Source organism: Balaenoptera borealis (genome assembly GCF_965194805.1).
Source record: "Balaenoptera borealis genome assembly, chromosome: 1".
Classification (NCBI taxonomy): domain Eukaryota; kingdom Metazoa; phylum Chordata; class Mammalia; order Artiodactyla; family Balaenopteridae; genus Balaenoptera; species Balaenoptera borealis.
The window spans coordinates 161012228-161033975 of record NC_138860.1 but is presented as its reverse complement, the minus strand read 5'-3'; the positions used below and the strand labels follow the sequence as shown (position 1 = coordinate 161033975).

General features: G+C 49.6%; 1 protein-coding gene across 1 annotated transcript; it reads right to left on the bottom strand.

Moving 5' to 3' along the window:
* Positions 1-6943: 6943 nt before the first annotated feature.
* Positions 6944-11248, bottom strand: CITED4 (Cbp/p300 interacting transactivator with Glu/Asp rich carboxy-terminal domain 4). Its single transcript, XM_082366527.1, has one exon. It carries the CDS (start codon positions 8028-8030, stop codon positions 7485-7487), a length of 546 nt encoding a protein of 181 aa, XP_082222653.1. The 5' UTR covers positions 8031-11248; the 3' UTR covers positions 6944-7484.
* Between the last annotated feature and the right edge of the window lie 10500 nt (positions 11249-21748).

Below are 21748 nucleotides of genomic sequence, written 5' to 3'. Positions count from 1 at the left end.
GGACAGAGGAGACTTGAGTTCTAATCTCAACTGAGCCACTCACTATGGTAGAGACTGTTGGTTGCCCACCAAAAGCCATCCTTCCCATCTTCCATAGTAACTGAGTTGTTGATGAACACGATTGCCACCTAGAAGCCATATTGCCCAGCATCCCTTGCAGCTAAGTGTGGTCATGTGAATAAATTCTCGTCAAGAGAATCTGAGTGGAAGTAATGTGTGTATTTGGGTCTTAAAATATTGGTTGCGCTCATCTCCTCACTCTCTTTCTCCTGAGAGCTGGACATGACCCAGCTTCCACTCCACAGACAAAGACCAAAAATGAGAAACAAAAAAAAGAAAGCAAACTTGGATTTGAGCTGTCATCTTGGTTCTTGAGGTTGGGGTCACGTAAGGCAGGGCAACAAGAAGGAAGCAATCTGGGTCTAAATGACTGGGTGGAACTAGAATGAAATATTTTCTGCTTTTTAAGCCACTTAAAAAAATTCCCCTTTGTTACAGAAGCTGAGCTAACACTTAAATATCTCTTACTATGTGTACCATCCTAAGTACATTAAATACTTTAACTCAATAAATGACTAGCTGTGTGGTGGTAGGCAAGTCATTTCACCTCTACAAGCCTCGGCTTCCTCACCTCTATGTAACCTGGAGTAATAGATTAAGTCAGATCACTGAGAGAGTTAGGTGAGATATTATGAGTCAGTACTGGATTACATAACAAGCAGACAGCTCATGTGGTTAGGGCACTAGCTGCAAATCTGAAAGAATTTGACTTGATGAAGGAAAGGAGGAGGAGGAGGAGATGAAGCATTGCTGTTTCAAAATAGTTACGGAAAACTGAAGAACTTTGGGGGATTCCTTACACTAATTTTACAGCTTAGTATTATTTTATTTTGAATCACATATAGGGGGGAACAGGCAAACTTGTCCAAACTTTGATAATCACGGAAATAGAAATGAAATACCCTCTTTTTTTTTTTTTTTTTTTTTGCTTTTAGAAAGGTAAAAACTAAGACACTGCTAATGTCCAGTGTGGTCAAGGGCATGAGCCAATAGGCACAGTCACAGAGCTGGCAGGAAGGCGAATGGGATCAGCCATTTCGGGAACTACTTGGCAGCAGCTGTCACAATTTTATTTGCTCATCTCTTCTGATCCAGTAATCTCCCTTCGAGGAATCCACTCTACAGAGATGTTCCCATAAGTGTTCCAGGGTAAATATACAAGGATGCTCCTTGTAGCATTATCTGTAACAGTGAAAATTTGGAAACAAGCTAAATCGCCATCAGTTGGGAACTGGGTAAATAGATTATGCACAGTGCAGTCATTAAAAGGAATTTACTGACATGGAAGATTTCCAAAATACATTAAGTGAAAAAAATCCAATGATAGAAAATTGTATAATTCCATTCATGTGAAAGAGAGATGTATATTATGTATGTAACACATAACATAATGTTCTCATTAGATGTGTGTGCAGGCAAAAACTTGGGGGAGGTCTTTGACTTTTCACTTTACATTTTCAAAATTGTTTAAAAGTATTTTGCCTCCAGCATATATTGTTTTTGACTAAAGACAAGGTGTTTGTTTTAAAAACAAACAAACAATGATTGGCTCAGATTCTGAGATTCCGCAGCCAGTGTAAGCTGGGGTGCCCAGGGGGAGTCTTGCTGCCGGATGTGCCAATTTTACGGCAGAGACCCCAGCCAGAGCTGCTCACCAGGAAGAGGCGAAGGAGTGAGTCCCTCTGGAGACCACCCTCTAATCAGCTGTGTAGGACTCCCTGCCCCATCCTGGCCACATTCCTGCTCCCTGAGGGGTATCTGGACTGCACGCTTATTGGTATCCAACCTCCTCCCATCCTACAAAAAAGAGGGTCTTCTCAAGAGCCCTGCCTGGTTTACCATGTGTCTGTCCATCCATTGCACTGCCTGTGTGTTGTTAAGTAGGTTGCTTAACCTCTCTGAGCCTCGGCTGCCTAGAATGAGGCCAGCAGAATAAAATGAAGCCAATAACTACACCCGCCTCCCGGAGTTGTGAGGATCGCAGGAGAGAGTGCACATCAAGCCCGCTGCCCCACCACGATGCTAGGGAAGCATCGCACTTCCTTGCCCTCCTCCCTCAGGCCAGCCTCACCGCCTCCCAGTACCTTCGAGGCAAGAGGGCTGAGGAATGTAGTCCTCCTCATACAGAACTTGGAGAGCTCAAATGACATGCCCAAGGTCACAAGTTTGTGGTTAAGCTGGGACTAGAGCTCAGAACTCCCAGTGCTAACTCAGATGCCAGCCCTGGGCCATCTTTCAGCCCAGCTCCCAGCTCAGGGCTTCACTCCAGCACTTCCTAATACCCACTCCGAGCCACACATGGGGTGGAGGTGGAGGTGAAGGGGAATCAGGTTCTGATTCCTCAGACCCTTACAGTCTAGGGGGAAAGACTCCCCACCAATCCTTCTATGTGATGAAGTAGGTCTTTCACAGGCGGAAAAGGCCCCGGGGAGGGCATTTCTGGCTGAGGAAGCAGCATAGGCCGAGGTATGGAGGCATAAGGAGCATCGGGTATCAGGAACCTGGGTGGCTGGAGTGGAGGGTGGGGAGGTAGCTGGAGGCTGGCTGGGACAAGGCTCTCTCATCCTCGTCCCTGTGGTCATGTTTCCCAGCAACAGCTCCCATCGGAGCCACTCATGGGGGCAGGCACTTCACATCACCTTCATTCTTTCTCACAGGTTGCCTGTGGTGTCTCCAGTTGACAGATGAGAAGACTGAGCTGAGAGTAGCTTCCTTTATTTTCTCCATCTGCCAGGGCACACGTGGGGCCTTGGGTCTTTACCTGGATGTCCCCCCTCAAGGTGCCCCACACCTTACCCTTTCATCACCACCAGTTCTCAGGGCTTCCCAGAGCCCGAGTTGCTCGGCAGCACTTGCCCAGAAGCCCTGGCATGTGTCTCTGCTTTGCACACTCCAGGCTGGCCCAGATCTCAAGTCCCAAAGTGTGTGCAGGTCTCCTGTCTCCAGACCAGCTGCAGGGTAGAGGTCATGGCTATTCACCCCCAGCTCACCCCAGCCAAGCAGTGCTTCACTGTTTGCAATGTGCTCTTAGAAACCCAGTCTCATTTGAATCCTTGCACACATACCTCGGAGGGTGGGCTTACTCTCCCCCTTGTACAGAACAAGAAACTGAGGCTGAAAGAGGCTCAGTGTGACTTCTGCATCGCATGGACACAAAGTAGCAGCACCAGGTCTGGGACTCTGCTCTTCTTTCATTCAGGCTCAGGTCCTTGGCCAGCCCCAGTCCGGGGAGGGAAAGGGCCCTGGATAGATGGGAGTGGGCATGCTCACCCCATCACTTACTGGGGTGTGACTTAGAGGAGTAATGCACTGTCTGAGCCCATTTTCTGACATCTGGAATGGGAATAAAACCACCTAGTGGTGCTATATACAGGCTTGGGTGATAGTTAAAGGAGGGGCTAGAAGAGAAAGAGCACCTACTGTGTGCTGTTAGGTCCCATCGTGCCTGCACACAGTAGGCACTCAATAAGTCTGACTTAGTCCCACAGTCAGCCGTAATCCTGACCCAGCACTTGTAACAGCGTGGTGGCGTAAAGAGTTAGGCAAGGAAGGATTAAGGAATTCAAGAGGATTACATAGTAATCAGCTAAACAATCTAAGCTTCCTGGGAAAAGACCAGGCTCAGACTGTTCACTTAATTTACTCAACAAATGACTGTTGAACACTTAGCTGAGCTGGAATGATGGCGATGATGATGGTGATGGTGATGATGATGATGATGATGATGATGATGATGATGGCAGCTCTCTATTGAGAATCGACTATGTACCAGGTATTTATATAGACTCTCGGCACATCAACCCTATTAAGGTCGATATTCCTTAAAAAGATTTTTTTTTTTCCTTCTAATAGGGACGGTGCTAGTCAGGTCTGGGACTAGGGAGAGGCGAACGAAGCTGCCAGAGACAAAGTTAAAGAGGCACTCTTATGACACTCGCCTCACCCTAGTTCCCACTCCAGTGCTTGTGGTGGACACTGTGATGTGCTGTCCAGTCCCTGCTTCCTTTAAATTGTTCCCTGGGCTGCTGGGAGTGCTGCCGGCAGACGGTCTTCCCCTCCTCACCCGCCCACAACTCCCCCAGGGATGGCTCCGGCAGGGGAGAGCTGCCCTGCCCACCGTCACCCCACTTCCCTGGGCAGCCATATCTGATGACTGCTGGGGGAAGGAATAAAAAGGAGTATAATGGTCGGGAGAACTCTGAAAGGCCCTTCCAACTCCAGATCTCCCTGTGGGGTTGGCCAAGGCTCTTGATGGGTCTGCCACGTAGCTTCCTTTGCTAGCTTCTGCTCTGGACCCTTCCTTCCCTAATAAAATTCTTGCAGGCTAAACATCATCTCAGAGTTGGCTACAGGCAACCAGCAACAGTGTTACTGTTGGAGTAACCCTTCTTCCTAGCTGGTTACAACACAGCCTTTCTAAAGACTCTAATATAAAGTATCGCCAGAAAGCCAGGGCTCAGAGATGGTAAACTACAAGCTACACTGTTCTAAATACTTTATGGGAATTAACTAATTTAATCTCCACTGCAGCTCTATGAGAGAGGTACTATTAGCATCTCCATTCTGTAGATGAGTTTGAGAGAAGTCATAGTTGGAAAAAACTACTTGCTAATAAAATCCAGTCAACCGAAAGATGATTCAAAATAACAAACTTCAGCCTGGGGAAACTTTTATATGAAAAGGAAAAAACAAAACAAAAAAAAGATGAAATAAAGTCTTGCCAGTCCCATGACTCAGTTCCCAACCCCGAGGGAGCCTGACGCCCAACCCCAAAGACCCAGCCCAGGTAGGAGAATGAAATCCACAGGATTGGGGGACGGGGAGGTCAATGGGTTATTTTAAGAGGTAACCTCAGTAAGAGGTAAAAAGTACCTATTGAAACCACAGGAAGCTGGTTGCAGAACAAGACTCAAAAGGTAAGTGACTTACTTGAGGTCAGGCAGCTAGTAGGAGCTGCTTCTGGAAATGGACCCCGAGGCTATCAGACCACAAGCCTCCTGGCAGGATGGACACTCCATCCTCCTCTCCAGCTGGGAGGGTCAGAGTCCTGCCAAGTGTCAGGGATTTGGGGATCCAGGTGGTGGGCTGCCCCAGACTTGCCTTTTCCTCTGTCCATCTGTTTGCTATCCAACTAGTCAGCAGCCCCTCTGGGAGGGATGGTGGGTGGGAAATAGCTCAGGAGCTGGACTCCCTCTTCTACTCTTTTTAATTCTAGGAAGAGGCGGGTGTTGGGTTTCCATTGTAACCCCTTCCATATGGAGAGCACTTCAGAGCTTACCTACTGCTTATCCTCCCACCCCTGAATCTGCTCCCCACTTACTATGAGGCTTATTGTCTTGTGAAATAGTAGGGCAGGGTTATTAGCCCTATTTTACTGGTGGAGAAACTGAGGCCAGACCAGGGCCAGACCCTCCCATCCCAATCCAACCATTTGGTTTTTATCTCTGGCCTGGGATCTTGGGCAAAGTGGAGCAAACACTGGCTGTTCTAAGCCCAGAGCTCGGGTCAGTTCTTGCTCAGAAGCCTCTCTGCCCTTCCTCCCCGACCTGTTTGAGGATACCTCCAGTATCCTAGGGGAGACCTTCATTCATTGGCCAAACACCTCTGTTGCCCACTCCATGCCTGTCCTGGTGGCTCGGGAGCTGGTGCTGACAGTGTGCTCTGGGTGAGCTCACAGGCTTGGAGGGAAAGGCATGTCAACAAGCTCGGCATGAGGGTGAGGCCAACCATGGGGCACCGAAGGTCACAGCTCCATGTTCCTCTCCACAGGGTCTCTGGAATTCATTCTCTCCTCTCCATCCCCACTGCCTTGTTCTGGCCCGGTCCTCAGCCTCTCCTCCATGCTTTCCTTTCCTCTCTTCCTGCCTTTCTTCCACACCCCTGAAGCACCTAGGGATCTTTCCAGAGAGAGGCAATAGCAGAGGGTGGCCAAGAGCTCACGCTACCAGGTCTGGGCCAGCACCACATCCTTCGTCTGTAGAACAGGGACGGTGCCTACCTCCCAAAGTCCCCATAAAGCCAATAGACCTTTCTAGAGACCCCATGCCTTCCCGTACAGGCCCTGTACTTGTATGCCTCCCTGCCTTTGAGTGGGCTCTCCACTTGCATGCCATCTTCTCCAAGTCCTAAAGACGTACTCATCATTCAAGGCTCTTCTCACCACATCAAATACCACTGCCTCCCTGAAACCTGACCGGACCTGACCCCTTGCACCAGCTGAAACCACTTCCTCCTCTGGGTTTGCCCACTAGGCCGTCCTACCTATTTTCTAGTCCTCATCCCGCTATTACTTGTACCAAGATGAGTTGATTTCCAGGCCTGTCACCCCCTACTCCCACTTGGACTGTGACCCCTTGAGGGCATGATTATTATTGTAGAATCATCATCATTATCACTTATTGAGGGCTGCCTAGGTGTCTTGCACTGTGCTAAAGGCCTCACGTTGCATGTGATCCTCACAACCATCTAAGACCGGGACCATCTGTCTCTGAGGAAATGGCTTCAGAAATATCAATGGATGGTGTCTTGAACAAGAGAGAGAGCTCCGGTTCAAAGCCAGAACCTGAACCCTCAGGTACACTCCGCTCCCCTCTAGCCTCCATGCTGAGCAAACAGTGAGGGCAGCACCCCCAAGCTCCCCCCACCCCTCCCAGGAGCCGGGAAGTCCTTTGGGTTACCTTGCCACCCGGTGGCGGCAGCCTCTGCCTTCCAGATTATGACATAACAATTGCACAACTCACAGATATTTTCGAAAGAAACTGTCAGTTTCCTCTCCTGACCACTGCCAGGGGCTGTGTCCTCCATCCCACCCAGGGCCTCCAACAGCCTCAGGACTCTAGAAGCCAAATATAGTTGGAGTTATAAGGAAATGAAAACACCAGACTGGAAAGTGACCCAGTTTTATTGTGGTGCTGGAGGTCAGATGGGGTATTGCTCCACTCCGCAGGGGTGAGGGCTGTACATTCTGCCCCTCCCCAGGGCGGGAGACCCAGCGACCTCAGGGCCCAGGCAGCGGGCTGGGGGCCTGGCGGGTGGGCGGCTCCAGGCACCCAGTGACCACAGTGGTTTGCACAAGGAAAGGGGGAATCAGGCAGAGGCCTGGGATGGCTCAGATTGGGGGTTGGGGCGGGGGAGGGTCTGAGAGGAGAGGACACAGAATCTAAGAACTGGGAGTCCGGAAGGGGGCGTCCAGTCCCCTTCACTTTACCGCTGAGGCTCCGGGGCAGAGATGAACCCAAACTGTCATTCTGCAGGAGGCAGGGCCTGGAGTGAGGCCAGGCGTCCCAGCCCGGCGTCGGCTCGGTGCACTAAGTGCTGCCTCCACCCTCACGGAGGGTGCGTGCGGGGTCCAGGCGCTGGGTGCGGAGTCCGGCGGGCAGGCCGGCCTCCTTCTCTCGGGCACGCCAGCAGGCGCCCGGCCTCGCTCAGCAGCTCACCGAGCCGGCGGGCTGCGCCGACCCCAAGTCCGAGAAGCAGTCAAACTCGCTCTGGCCCAGGAAGAGCTCGGGCAGATCGCGCACGCGGTGCAGCCCGAGCTCGAGCTCCAGCGACGTCAGCGCCTCTTCGTCGATGAGTTCGGCGTCCATGCCTCCCAGGGCGTGCGCGGGCGGCGGCAGTGGCGGGGCCGGGGCGCCGGGCACCGGCTGCGGGCCCGGAGGTCCTCCCGGGGCGCCGGGGGGCGCGGTGGCGCGGCCCGGGTACAGCGTCGCCACGGGCTGCAGGTGCGCGCTGCCAGCGGCCGGCGGTGGCACGGCCGGAAAGGGCTGGAAGGCAGGCGGCGGCCCGAAGGCCCCGTACGCCAGGGCCCCCGGTGGAGGCGGCGGCGGGCCCCGCGGCCGCAACCCGCTGTCCAGGCCCGGGCCCGAGTAGGGCTGCAGCGTCCGAAGCGCGTGAGGGCCATGGGCGGGCGCGGCAGGCGGCGGCCTCGGCACCCGGCTGTAGCCCTCGGCGAGCATCAGGTGGTCGGCCATGACGGCGGGACGACTGCCGGCAGCGGCGGCGGCGGGCCGATGGTCAGCGCGGGCGTCCCCGGGTCCCGGCCAGCTGTTTCTCTGCAGCGAGGGATCCGAGCCCCTTGCCTTCTCCGCACCTCAGCCGGGCAAAGGAAAACCGAACCCGACCCGTGCTCCTGCGCAGCCCTGGACACACCGAACTCAGACCTCTTGTGCACCCCAGCTCAGGTCTGAAATGACCCTGCACACCTACACAGTCGGGCTGCTAGACCTCTGCGTCGTGCCCCCGGACTCGGCGCCCTCTTATACCCAGAGGCGGGGCTGCCCCGGTCCCGGGCGCTCATTGGCTGGATGAGACGCTCCTGGGAGGGTCGCGCCGCACCTCCAGGAGGCCTCAGCCCCGCCTCTGTCAGAGCTCCGCCCTTTGGCCCTCAGGCCGCGCCTCCGGCTTTGAGTTCTGTCTGGGAGCGGGGTGTTTGGCACTTTTCAAATGGTCTGGTCTTGGCTGCCCTACGCTTAGTCTCGGGGCTGGCTGGGGCCAAGCTTGCACGTACCAGAAAGTGGAGTAGGAGGGCCAGAGGTTTAGGCCCCCAGAACTGCAGGATCACAAGCCCAACCTCTTAACCTCTTAATTTTCCAGATTAAGAAAACTGGCAAGGCTCAGCGGCAGAAGGGGTTTCCTGGGAATACACAGTAAAGCCTTGACGGAAGCGAGACTCGAACCCAGGCCTTTTGATTGCTACCTCTACACAGGGCACAGGCACCTTGGTGGTGCAGGGTCCTGCGGAAGATCAGCTGCCCGTCCCCATAATCCCAGGAGAGCCAGTTGCTCCTCCTCCGGCTCTCACTCACTTGTCTGTGGAAGCATGTACTGAGTTGTCATTAAACTAATTTATGGGCTTGTTTCCTGAAGGACTTGTTCATCTTCATGTCCTCAGCACGTAGCCCAGAGCCTGGCCCAGAGCAGGTTTTCAGTAAAAGTTGGATGAATGAACAGATGATGGAATGAATTGCAACTCATTCTCCTGAGTTTCAGTTTTTTCATCTGTAAAACGGGACAACGACAGCACCAATCCCACTGGCTTGTGGTGAGGGTTAAATGAGGTGATGCGTGCACAGTGTCCAGCACAATGCCTGGTGCTCAAAAATGTACCTCAAATGAATGAAAGGCTGGATTTAGTTCTGTCCCTAGAGCTCTTCTGAGTGGGGATGTTGCACCTTCCCTTGATAAGAATAGTTATAACTTGGGCATTAGAATGCTATATATTCTACAAGCATCTTACTGGAGGCAGGGCATGGATTATCAGCCCCATTTTGCAGATAAGGAGACTGAGGCACATAAAGGGAAAGTGAGTGTCTTGAGGTCATACACAACCAGAGTTAGCATGTGAATGCCTGTGTCCTTAGAGCAGCTGGAGTCTTTCCTGGTGGCCAGGAGACAACTTCCTGAACCGTGCCCTCCATGTGTTTGCCACTCTGCCCCTCCCTTCTCTGGCTCTCCTCCCCTGGTAGTGTTCTTGGGATTTCCTGAAACTTGGGTTTATCCAGTTTGTGCAGAAGGGAGAACCCTAGAGTGAGAGGCCAGGGGCCCAAGTTCTAATTGTATCTCTACCACCCACAGGCAGTATGACCGTTGGGTGTCACGAGGGGATGTCACTTGGTTCCCCAGGGCCTCAGCTTTCTACTCAGTGAAAGGGAGATTGTAGTCCCTGCCGGGTCACCTGAGAGCTTGTGAGAAGGTCACAAGTGACCATGGGTGTGATCACATTTTTTGCAAAGTATAAAAGCTGCACATGGGAACTGAGTCTCCTGAGTCCTTCTCCAATAAAGATTTCACACAGAAATTCCTAAACCTGGCTGCACCTCAGACTCACCTGGAGGGGTGGAGGTGGGAGGGAAGCAGGAGGCTTTGAAAAATACTGAATTTCTGGCCCCACCCAAACCCCTGACTCAGACTCTCTGAGAGTATTTTGAATCATAAATTTGTATTTTTAAAAAGCAACATTTGGGAGCCAATGTGCCACTGAACAGTTTTCCTTTTTCAAAAAAATGTGTGTGTGTGTGTGTGTGTGTGTGAATCATGTTTTAAAAGGTCTTTAATTTAGTCAACAAGTATTACTGAGCACACATTCTATGCCAGATATTGACCTACAAGTGGTTTTCAAGCTTTGGGGATCAAGTAAGCCTTTGAGAATCTAATGAAAGCTACTGACTGAAAATTAATAAAGGGAAACCTCACTAAAATGGAGTTGGGAGCCCAGAAGGGGGAGCTCTCACAAAGGTGCCACTGGGGCATCAATACAGATCCTAACAGGAAGAGACCTACCTTGCATCTCCAGCAGGAAGCGACGCTACTTTCCAGCAGAGGAAGAAAGATTTTTCTCCTTGCCTGGTAACAGCTCAGCCAATGAGAGACTGTCACAAGTCAGCCAATGAAAAGTCGCTATACTTCAAACTCCTAGTTTCCTCCAATGGACTTTTTGTTTATAATAACACTTCCAACTTCCCTCCTCCTCTATAAAAGAGTTTCCTCTCCATTGCTTTACCTGGACTTGTGTGTGGTTCACCATAGTTGTATGTGCCAAATTACAATTCTTTGCTACTCCTGAATAAACCTGTTTTGCTGGTAAAATGACTGGCTGTTTTATTGTTTTAGGTTAGCACTACAGACATCATGGTCACAAACTACTGCATAGAAATTTGGCAGTTAGCTGATCCCTGGAGGATCCAGGGGGTCCTCAGGGGTTCATGGGGTCTGGGTTAGAACCACTCTTGGGTACTTGGGGACATATAGTCAACAACAAACTAAGTAAAATAGTTATTCACATGTTAGAAAGTGGTAGACACTATGGAAAAAAGGAAAAACAGATTAGGGAGGAGATTGGGGGTACAGGGGCCAGTGTGCAGTACTGCACAGAATGGTCAGGGTGGGCCTCATTGAGACCATAAGGTTTGAGCAAAGACTTGGAGGAGGAGAGGGCAGTAGCCAAGCGGTATCTGGGGCAAACTGCTTCCAGCAGAGGGGACAACTGGAGTGTCCTGCTAAAGCTGTAGTACCAGGGACTGAGGCATCAGCATCACCAGGGACCTTGTTAGAAATGCACATCTGGGGCCCCACCCCAGACCTGAATCAGAAATGGCTGGGGCCCAGTCACCTGCATTTTCATCTGCCCTGCAGGTGATTCTGAACCCATGAGTTAGGGTAAATCCTGGAGGCAGGTGTGAGCCACAGCCAGGAGGGAGGGTGGCTGGAGCAGAGGAAGCTTGGGGTGGGGGAGGTCAAAGAGGGCAGAGGGAAGAAGACCATGTGGGGCCTTGAAAGGGCCCTGTTAGGCCCTGTAAGGACTTTGGCAGGGGAGTGACATGATCTAACTTATGCTGTGAAAGCATTGCACTGGTTGAACCTGGTTTCTTTCTAGCATTTCCATGAATTGCTTCCTTGCTCTGCTTGGACCACCCAGGCACATTCATCTCTCGGGACTCATGCTGTTCCCTCTGCCTGGGATGCTCTTCCCTCAGACATCCACAGGATTCACTCCTTCCCTTGGTTCTGATCTCCTTCTAAATGTTCCCCCTCAGAGGGACCTTCCCTGACCACCTCTATCCCACTCTATTTCCTCACCCTGTTCTGCTTTTCTTTTCAGCACCTACCACCACTTGGCATTATTTCAAAGACTCTCTCCCTGCCCCTGAGAGCAGAGGCCTTGCCTCTCTTGTTCTGCACCATATTTCTAAGGCATTAGAATGGTGCTTGGCACATAGGAGGGACTTAAGTATTCATTGAATGAATAGATTAGGCAGAGTGAAAGTTATTATCTTTTTTGACAAAGAAGAAAACTGAAGCACAGAAAATAACTCAGGAAGTTGGCCAAGGTCACAAGGTGTGTGTGGTGGAGCGAGGGCTGGAAGGGACATTTGTAGTCCTGGAGCAGGGCAGTCCCCACTGATCCAAGCTGCTTTCACCCCAAGCCATGTCTTCATGAGCCCATGGTGGGGAGCAGGGGGAAAAGCCCTTGAGTCTACCTGGCATGAGTTGACAGGGCCACATTAATCCTCGACCCACTTGGGCACTGGTCAGTGGTCACCAGTAAAAGGAACTAGTAGCTCCTAGGGACCATCTTGTGTCACCAAGTGAGAATGCAATTCTTCCCTCTTCTTCCTTGTGTCCAGTCCTTCTTCTTGAGGAGTTATAGAAAGAGCCACCCCAAGTGGCTTCAACTTGTTTCAAAGACCCCAGGTTCTGGTTGGCAAGAACTTTGGGCTTTTACTCTTGCAGACAGCCCCATTTCTAGCACCCGAGGCAAAGATTGCCTGAGACTGGAGGGCTCAGGAGTGGTACCTAGGGCAGACCTCGCTCTAGAACCTCTGAGCTGGCTCCCCAGTCCCTGGCTGAGCAGGGTCCCCAACCCCGCCGGGCAGCTTGGCAGACTTGGCATTAAACCCCAGTGGCTGCTCTGAGACCTGAGCTCCAGGCTTTGACCGGCAGGCGAAGTTCATCTCTTCTGCAGATTTTCCTCAAGGTTGTAGAGCAGGGGAGATATTTCTGCAGATGCCCTAAGGGCCATGTCCTCCAAGAGCCCCTAAAGGGTGACTTGCACCACTGTACTAGATGCTCAGATGATGAGAATGTGGCTTCTGCACCAGATCATAACAAGAATAGTATTAGCTAATATTTATTGAGTGTTTACTATGTACCAGACGTGAACTGGATGCCTTACATGTAGTATTTTTTTAAAAATATTTATTTATTTATTTGGTTGTGCCGGGTCTTAGTTGTGGCAGATGGGCTCCTTTGTTGCAGCTCCAGGGCTCCTTAGTTGCGTCATACATGCGGGATCTAGTTCCTGGACCAAGGATGGAAGCCAGGCCCCCTGTATTGGGAGTGCAGTGTCTTATCCACTGCACTGCCAGGGAAGTCCCTACATGTAATATTTTATTTAAGCCTCATAATCAACCTGTGGGTAGTTACTATCATTCCCATTTCACAGAGAAGTGACTTGCCCAAGGTCACACAGCTAGTAATGGAGGAAAGAAGTGTGGCAGTGCCACTAGTTTCCTCCTAGTGTCACTCTCTCTTTCTTCTTTACCAGCATGCCAGGTAAGCTCCTGCCGCGACAGCTCCAGGTCTTCCCTCTGCCAGAAAAATCTGCTCCCTCACCCCATATCTGCATGTCTAATTCCCTCACCTCCTTTGAGTGTTTGCTCAAATACTACCTTTCTCTTGACTACTCCATTTAATTGTAGTGGTTTCCAAAAATTTCCACAAATTATTTAAGAGACCGCCTCAAATTCCCCTCTCCTTAAATGTGGGATGGACATAGTGACTCACTTCTAACAAATAGAATATATAGCAGAAGTGACAGTGTCATTTTCAGGACTAGGTCATAGAAGATATTGTGGGTTTCTCCTTGCTCTCACTCTTGAATCATTTGTTCTGGGAAAGTTAGTTGACAAGCCATGAAGACACTCAAGCAGCCCTAGTGGAGAGGCCCACATGGCAAGGAACTGAGGTTTCCCGCCAACAGCTTGTGAGGAGCTAAGGCCTTTTGCCAACAGCCATATGTGTGATTTATCTCAGAGGTGGACCCCCCCCAGCCCCAGTCAGCTTTTGGATGTCCACAGCCTCAGCTGACATCTTGTTTGCAACCTAGATAAGCCAGTTGTGGATTCCTGACCCACAAAAACAGATAATACATGTCTGTGGTTTTAAGCTCCTAAATTCTGGGGTAATTTGTTACATGGCAATAGATAACTAATACATTATTACAGCAACCAGTTCCTTGTCCATCTACCAAATGGGCCTGATTTTGCTCTAGTTTTAATTTTTTCTAAGCAGTTATCATCTTCTAACACATTAAATAATACTCTTATTTATTACATTTAATTGTTTATCTCCTCACCACTAGAATGTCAGCTGTACACAGGCAGGGATTTTGTCTGTCTCATTTATTGATTTATCCCCAGCACCTAGAAGAGTGCCTGACATTATATTTCATTAAAAAATGTGATACAGTCATCCCTTCATATCCACGTGGGGATTGGTTCCAGGACCCCCGTGAATACCAAAATCTGCAGATGCTCAAGACCTTATATAAAATGGTTTAGTATTTGTGTATAAGCTACTCACATCCTCCCATATACTTTAAATCATCATAGATTGCTTAAAATACCTAATACAATGTAAATAGTTGTAAATACAATGTAAATATTTGCCAGCATGTGGCAAATTCAAGTTTTGCTTTTTGGAACTTTCTGGAGTCTTTTTAAAAAGTATTTTCAGGGGCTTCCCTGGTGGCGCAGTGGTTGAGAATCTGCCTGCCAATGCAGGGGACACAAGTCGAGCCCTGGTCTGGGAAGATCCCACATGCCACGGAGCAACTAAACCTGTGCGCCACAACTACTGAGCCTGCGCTCTAGAGCCTGCGAGCCACAACTACTGAAGCCCGTGTGCCTAGAGCCCGTGCTCCGCAACAAGAGAAGCCACCGCAATGAGAAGTCTGCACACCCCAACGAAGAGTAGCCCGTTTGCCGCAACTAAAAAGAAAGCCCGTGCACAGCAACGAAGAGCCAACGTAGCCAAAAATAAATAAATAAATTTATTTTTAGAAAAGTATTATCTGGCTTCCCTGGTGGCGCAGTGGTTGAGAGTCTGCCTGCCAATGCAGGGGACACGGGTTCGAGCCCTGGTCTGGGAAGATCCCACATGCCGCAGAGCAACTGGGCCCGTGAGCCACAACTACTGAGCCTGCGCGTCTGGAGCCTGTGCTCTGCATCAAGAGAAGCCGCAACAGTGAGAGGCCCGCGCACCGCGATGAAGAGTGGCCCCCGCTCGCAGCAACTAGAGAAAGCCCTCGCACAGAAACGAAGACCCAACACAGCCAAAAAAAAAAAAAAAAAAATTAATTAATTAAAAAAAGTATTTTCAATCTGTGGTTCGTTAAATCCAAAGATGCAGAACCCGCAGATGTAGAACTAGCGGATATAGAAGGCCAACTGTGTTATCAATATAAGACGATTCTTATTTTGGAAAAATTAATGTGTAAAAAGAATTCATAAAAAAAAAAAGAATTCATGTGTCTGAGGATCAATAAAATATGATTGTAGGTGCTCAGTAAGTATTAGAATATGAAATGACTGAGTGCTGATTTTGTTGAGAGCAGCAATGTGCCCAGTCAAAAATCAGACACATTCCTGGCCAATGAGTTATAAGCAGAAGAGGCTGGGTGGGGCCTCCTGGAAAGCTCTTTAAAAATAGATGGAATTATGCAGACGAGGTAAAGCCACAGAGACAAAATGAAGATTGGTGGTTGCCAGAGGCTAGGCAGCAACTGCTCAATGGGTACAAGGGTTCCTTGGAACTAGATAGTTGGTGGTGTACAACATGGTGAGTATATTAAATGCCACTGAACTGTTCACTTTTAAATGGTTAATTTTGTGATATGAATTTTACCTCCATTGGAAAAGAAAAAACAGATGGATTCAGCCAGTGCTCACTTTTTGTGCTTTGCCTTTCCTCCTTTCCTGCCAGGGATGAGGATGTGATGCCTAGAGGGGCAGCAGCCATTTTTTCAGCATGAGGATATAACAACAATGACAACAACAACAACAACTAACATTTATAGAACACTTAACATGTGCCAGATTCTGTTCTAAGCTCTTTTCATATATCAACTCACTTAATTTTTACAACAACCCTATACAGAAGGTAGTTATTCCCATTTTATAGATGAGAAAACTGGTACAAAGAAGAAACATGATGGCATATGCTAAGGATGGCAGAGTGGAGTCTAGGAGGAGCCTGGGCCCTCCATGTACTATGGAGCCTCTGTAGCAGTCCTGAAAGCCCTACTTTGGTCTTCTTACTATTTGAAAAAAAATATGCGCTATTTAGCTAAGCCACTGTAGTTAGGGTTCTGTTCCAGGCATCCTGAGATTCAGAGTCAGGTGTATCTGACTTTAGTGCAAGTGCACCTAACGTCTATGCTCTCTTAGCCTGCAAATCAGTTATCAAGGGCTGTTTGGTCCTTCTGATCCCACTTGGTGGTGTTCCTCTACAGTAGAGATGGGGTCTCCCTCCACTTTGAAGCCCCATTGCCCACTACAGGGCCTGGTCTGTACAAAATAGTGCAGTGTGATTTTGGGATTAGCAGTTTGGACCAGGGAAAGGAACTTGGAGTGCAGGAGGGAGATGGTCCCAGGTGTAAAGCAAACATCAAAGATGCAGTGATCTGTGAGGTGGGGGAAGATATCATGGAGGAGTGAGCCTTCTCATATGGGCTGGATCTGGACAGATGGAGAAGGCAGGGAAACGGGTTTTCTTGACAAAGAGCACAGCTTTTGAATGGAAACACCAAAGCATGAATGTACACAGTGAAGTTCAGGAAGTACCAGGTGGCTGGGTCGGGCCAGAATAATGGTCATTTGTATCTGGACAGGGAGAGATCAGACCTGAATGATGAAGGCCCTTGAAAGTCGGCACTCATAATACTGAAAATCATCTGTGCAGAGGTTTCTATATCTTCTCACAACAACCCAAGAAAGAGAAAAGGCAGGAGGTGTTTCACATAGAAAGGAACTGAGACAGAGAGAGGGGAATCAATTTGGCTACTTTTGCATAGCTAGCAAGTGCCAAGGGTGAGACTTGAACCTGGGTCTTTTAACTTCTGTCCTATGTTTGCCTGCTTAAGCAAGGGATTGTCAGCAACTCTGTGTGCAGGGAAGGGCCATGGAAGGGCTCTGAGCAGGGGAATGATGATCCTCCTGTTGGTACTTTCTCTCTTGCCAGTGGAAATGGACAAGGATGGATTTGAGGTAAACTGCTGGGGCACGGCCACTCACTCATTCATACCTTCATTCAACAAATACTGAGCTCCTACTGTGTGCCAGGTACTTCCTGGCCTCATAGAGCTTACAATTTAGTGACAGGAGAGACAAGAGCCAGGTGATAAAACAAAACGATTACAAACTGTCAAGGACTAGGAGGGGAACAAGCAGGGTGATTTGAACTTACTTTAGGAAGAGGGGTCAGGGCCTGCCTCTTGGGCGGGGGACGTTAGGTTGAACCTGATAAAGAGGAGGAGCCAACTCTGCAAAGAACAGAGGAAAGATGTTCTGGGCAAAGAAACAGCACATGCAAAGGCTCAGGTGGGAAAGAGCTGGTGCATTTGAGGAACTGAACAAAGGCCCTGAGGCTGGACGCTGGTGAGCCGAGGGTCAACGATCAGAGAGGCTGGCAAGGGTCAGGTCAGCTGAGGAGGTGAGTCAAGGGCTTGGGTGTGTTTCAAGTGGGATGGGAAGTTACTGGAGCCAGGAGGTGCCCCATCAGGACCAGAGTCCTGTGACCCTGTGGAAGAGGCAGATTGGTAGCAGGGAGAGCTCAACCACTTATAGCGGAGTCAAATTTAATAGGGGCGGGGCCATTAAGTTCTAAAATCAACATGTAAGGCAAAAATCACGTGTAGTCCTTAAGGATCCCCTGTGGAACTTATTACATGTACATTTTTGCATGTTCAATCTTTATAATAATAGGTATATTTGTATGTACTATATGTAGTAACATACAGTGTATGAAAAATCATACATTTTGGAAAAAACACATATTCAAAATATAATTTAATATTACTCTTAAACACACAAAAGGCAGAAGTAAAGGCAAGAGTCAACTAGTGCCCATGTATATTGGCGTGAGACTCCCTGTAATGGATGCTGTTGGCACACCGCATGGATCCCCTTTCCTGGCTACCGCACCTGCCTGCCAGCTGCCGGGATGTGGGCTGCTAATAATCACAGCGGCCTGCTTCTCTTGAGAATTGCCCTCAGTCCAATGGAAGCCTCCCCCTCCCTCACTCCAACCCCCACCAGTCCTAGGGACTGACAGATGAGGGTACAATAGACAAGTCTCCTTGCCTCAATGTGACACTGACTCTGTAGGGCAATGGCCCCAGCGCTCCCCGTGAGTCAGGTTGGAACTCCAGCTTTCTGTGAACCCTCCTTTCTTTTCCTCACTCCTCTTCTCCTGAGAGCTCAGCTTCTAGGGGATCTGACCTAAGACCCTCCCTTGAAGCACATGCCTATTAGGTGCTGGGGGCTGAGGTCCATTGTCCTATTTAATCCTCACAATAACCCTTGGGGAGACACTCCTCTGAGAAGTGCCCCCTTCCTCATTTTACCCATGGGGGTCCCCGTTATGCTATATGACCCACCTTTGCTGGACAGAGCGTCCTATGCCGTAGACCAGAGCGGTGGAGCTTAGGCCCAGAGGGACCAGATTCTTTCTCCCAGTAGTTTGGAACTGGGACTTGAAGACAGCAGCCAGACTGAATGAGGTTGGGACTGTCACACATAAACCTCTGAGTGAGCTCTGCGGGCAGCCAGCTTTGGCTACAGGCACTAGATAAATGAAGGAAACCCATCTGCCGAGGGAGAAAATGAAGCAAGCATGGAGGGAAGAGAAATGAGAGGCGAGATGGGGAGGGAGTCTTGCCTGAATTTCTGGTGGCTTTACAGGGGGAGTGTCATGTGCCCTTCTGCCTTGGGGTTTCAGGAGGTGCCCTGGTCTCCTGAGACAGTCCTGATTTTGCTTAAGCTAGCTCGAGAAACATAAAAAGTGTTGAGTCAGATGGGGAATTTTGTCCCCATTTTACAGATAATGAGAAGAATACTCAGGAAGGGTAGTCGCCAGCTTATTATTATTATTTATTTATATTATTATTATAATCGCCAGCTTATTATTTCCAGAACACAGCCGGAAACTGGCACAGCTAGAATTCATCGCGGGGTCTGGCTCATTCCTAGGTCAGGTTCCTTCCACTGCTCATGACTGCCCACTGGGGACAGGGCTCTGGGCACGTGGATGCTGCGTCTTTGAGAATTCCAATTCTGGGCTGGCAGAAATTGCTTCCTTGGGCTCAGGAGTTCCCAAGCTGCTTCGAAGGTGGCAAGGGTGTCCCCTCACCCTGGAACCTGCTACTTCTGACCTGGCATCCACAGATATCCTGTGAACACATGGCCTGTACCAAGCTTTGTAGTCAGGATCAAAGGATGGCCACAGAGCCCTGGACCGTCCCCCTGAGGATGACCTTGACCTGTGATTGCTGTGTAAGTGGGACCCTGAGACCCTGCACATCTGTGGGAAGGGGAGTTTGGCCTGAGTGGCACTTCCTTACCAGCATCGCCCATCCCTTAAGAATCAGGCTGATAAAGAGCCATTGCTGAACTCAAAGCAGGTGTGATTAATCACTTCCTTCTCCACACTGCTGCCACTGCATCCTGTGTCTGAGTCATTTCCGCATCCCTGTACCTAACATGGTGCCTAGCACAAAAGAGGTATGGGGGCACTTTTGCTGAATGAATGGCATTGAATCTTACACTGTTGGACATTGTGTCCACTCGATCCCCTTGATGACACTTAAAGCAGCATGAGGGTAAGGCCCAGTTTTACTCTGTGATGGGGGATGGGCCAGTATGGTGCAGTGCAAGAGCGTGGGCTCTGCAGAGAGTCAGGAGTCTTTGGTTTGAATTCCATCTCTGCCCCTCTGGGTCTTGAAATCTTAGGCAAGTTATTCCTCCTCTCCAAGCCTCAGTTTCCTCATCTGTAAAATGGGGGTGGTAATAATAACAACTATGTGATCATGCAGTCAGGAGGATTTAGTGGGATAATATATCTAAAATTCCATCACGGGCCTAACACAAGGTAGGAGCTCAGTGAATATTGATTTTCTCCACTCTGGTATTTCTCACAGTGCCTGGTATATGGCAGACATTTAGTAAATGCTAGGTCACCTTCAGGCCATCCTGGACCAAGCAGGTCAAGTTACCAGCTGACAGCAATGGCATGAATGGGCCCAGGAGATGCCAGCAGAGCCCAGCCCAGCATATAGAATCAGGAGCTAATAAATGATTGCTGTTTTAAACCCTAAGTTTTGAGGTAGTTGTTAAATTACTAGGTAAGATACTAAGTTACTGAGACAAACACTGAAGTTGTAGGAAGGGCTGGGATGGAGCTGGTATTAGGAGCAACTGGAACTAGCACTCTCTCTCTGTGTCTCCTGTCTTTGGTTTTTTCTAAACGTTACCTTTTTTCTCTTTCACGGCACAGTGATTTTCTTCATGGTGTAGAAAATATAGCTGAGTGTTATACCTTGCGCCTTTAGCTCGTAGAGGAAAACTGACTCCTTTCCCTGAGTCTGCAAGTCCCTGGGAAAAGACCAGTTGGCTCAGCTTGGGTCAAGCCCCACCCCCGCCCAGTGATGGGATGGGGAGGGCGAGATCACAAAGCACATCCTAGATGACACAAGCTGAGCACAGGGTGGGGCCAAGCACTATTCTAGGGCAGGACAATCCTATCTGAGCTGTTATATCTCTGTTTTGAGGAGAGGGAGCTGAAAACCGAGAGCTGGAGTAACTTGTCCAAGGTCACAAAGCCAGAAGGAGGTGTAGCCAGGATTCATACCAAGACTGTCTGACTCCGGAGCCCACACCCTTATCAACCACACTGCTCGCCTCTCAGATTGAGCTCCTGAGGAGATCCAAAGGACTGAGGGGTGGGCAAGATGGAGGCCCTCCAAGGAAGGAACTGGAAGGCTTGGCCCAAAGAAGGGAAGCCTCCAGGAGGCCTTAATCACACTGTCTTCAGGTCTCGAAATGGCTGTTTCTAGGTAGTGAGAGTGGAACATTCTGGGTGACCTCTGAAAATGAACCTAGGACTACTGGGAAATGGGTTTCAGTTCAGTGGAAGGAACTTCTTTAGAGTCAGAGGTGTCTGAGGGTAGTATGGTAGCTTCTGGAAATGTGAGTGCCTCGCTGCCAGGAGTTGGAGGGGCCCCATTGTCAGGGGAATGGTTTCGAGGATTCCCGCCATCCCTCTCTCGTCCTTGTACCCCTGAGGGTACAGCCTGGGCAGGACAAGAGGAAGGCGCTGGGGGGTGGGAGGCTGGACTCGCTCAGTGGTTCCCAGATCTTTGGATCAGTAAACCATCCCTTTCCAAATTACAGCAACTGCTGTAAGGTGGCTAATTTTTTATTTCGCCAAGTCAGGACATAAAACAGCCCAACTAGCCAGCCAAACAAACCAATAGCAACTCCGGCCAGCCACTTCACCACTTCATAAGAGGGAAGCCATTTCAACACCAAAAAATCCAAACAGACATAATCTCAGAATAAACTATTGTTTTCTTTCAAGGATGAGCAGTTGACAAATTTGCATAAACATGACCAACAAAGGACTTATTAAAAACCAATCTACAGGCAGAAAAATTAGGGCCTGACACTTTGTCCAACATGATTATGTGCTAATATGATTGTTTTCTTGATACGAGTTTTTCTGTTTGAGGATCTGGAATTGCTAGGACAACAGACTCGTTTGGGGACTTAAAAAAATTCCACTTATTGTTGAAAATCTTGTTTTAAGCGGGAATATTGAGGGAAATGGAAGCAATACCCTTCCAGTGATTTCATTTTGCAGGTGAACTGAGGGGAATTAAGGAAAAAATAACTTCTGGGTTTCTCCAGCCCCCTTTTCCCTTCAGCATCACTCCACCCCGCCGGACCCTGTTGTCTGGGGACTAGGGGGAGGGGGAGCACAGGAAGGGGTTGCCCGAGGGCCAGGGTCCTTCTCGCCGCGCTGCCACCCCAGTCTATGCTGCTTGAGGACTTGGCCTGCCAACGCTCAGCAGAGGGGATGTTCAAACTGTCACAGATTCGTGTGCCTGGTCTTTAAGAAGGACTGGACCAGACAC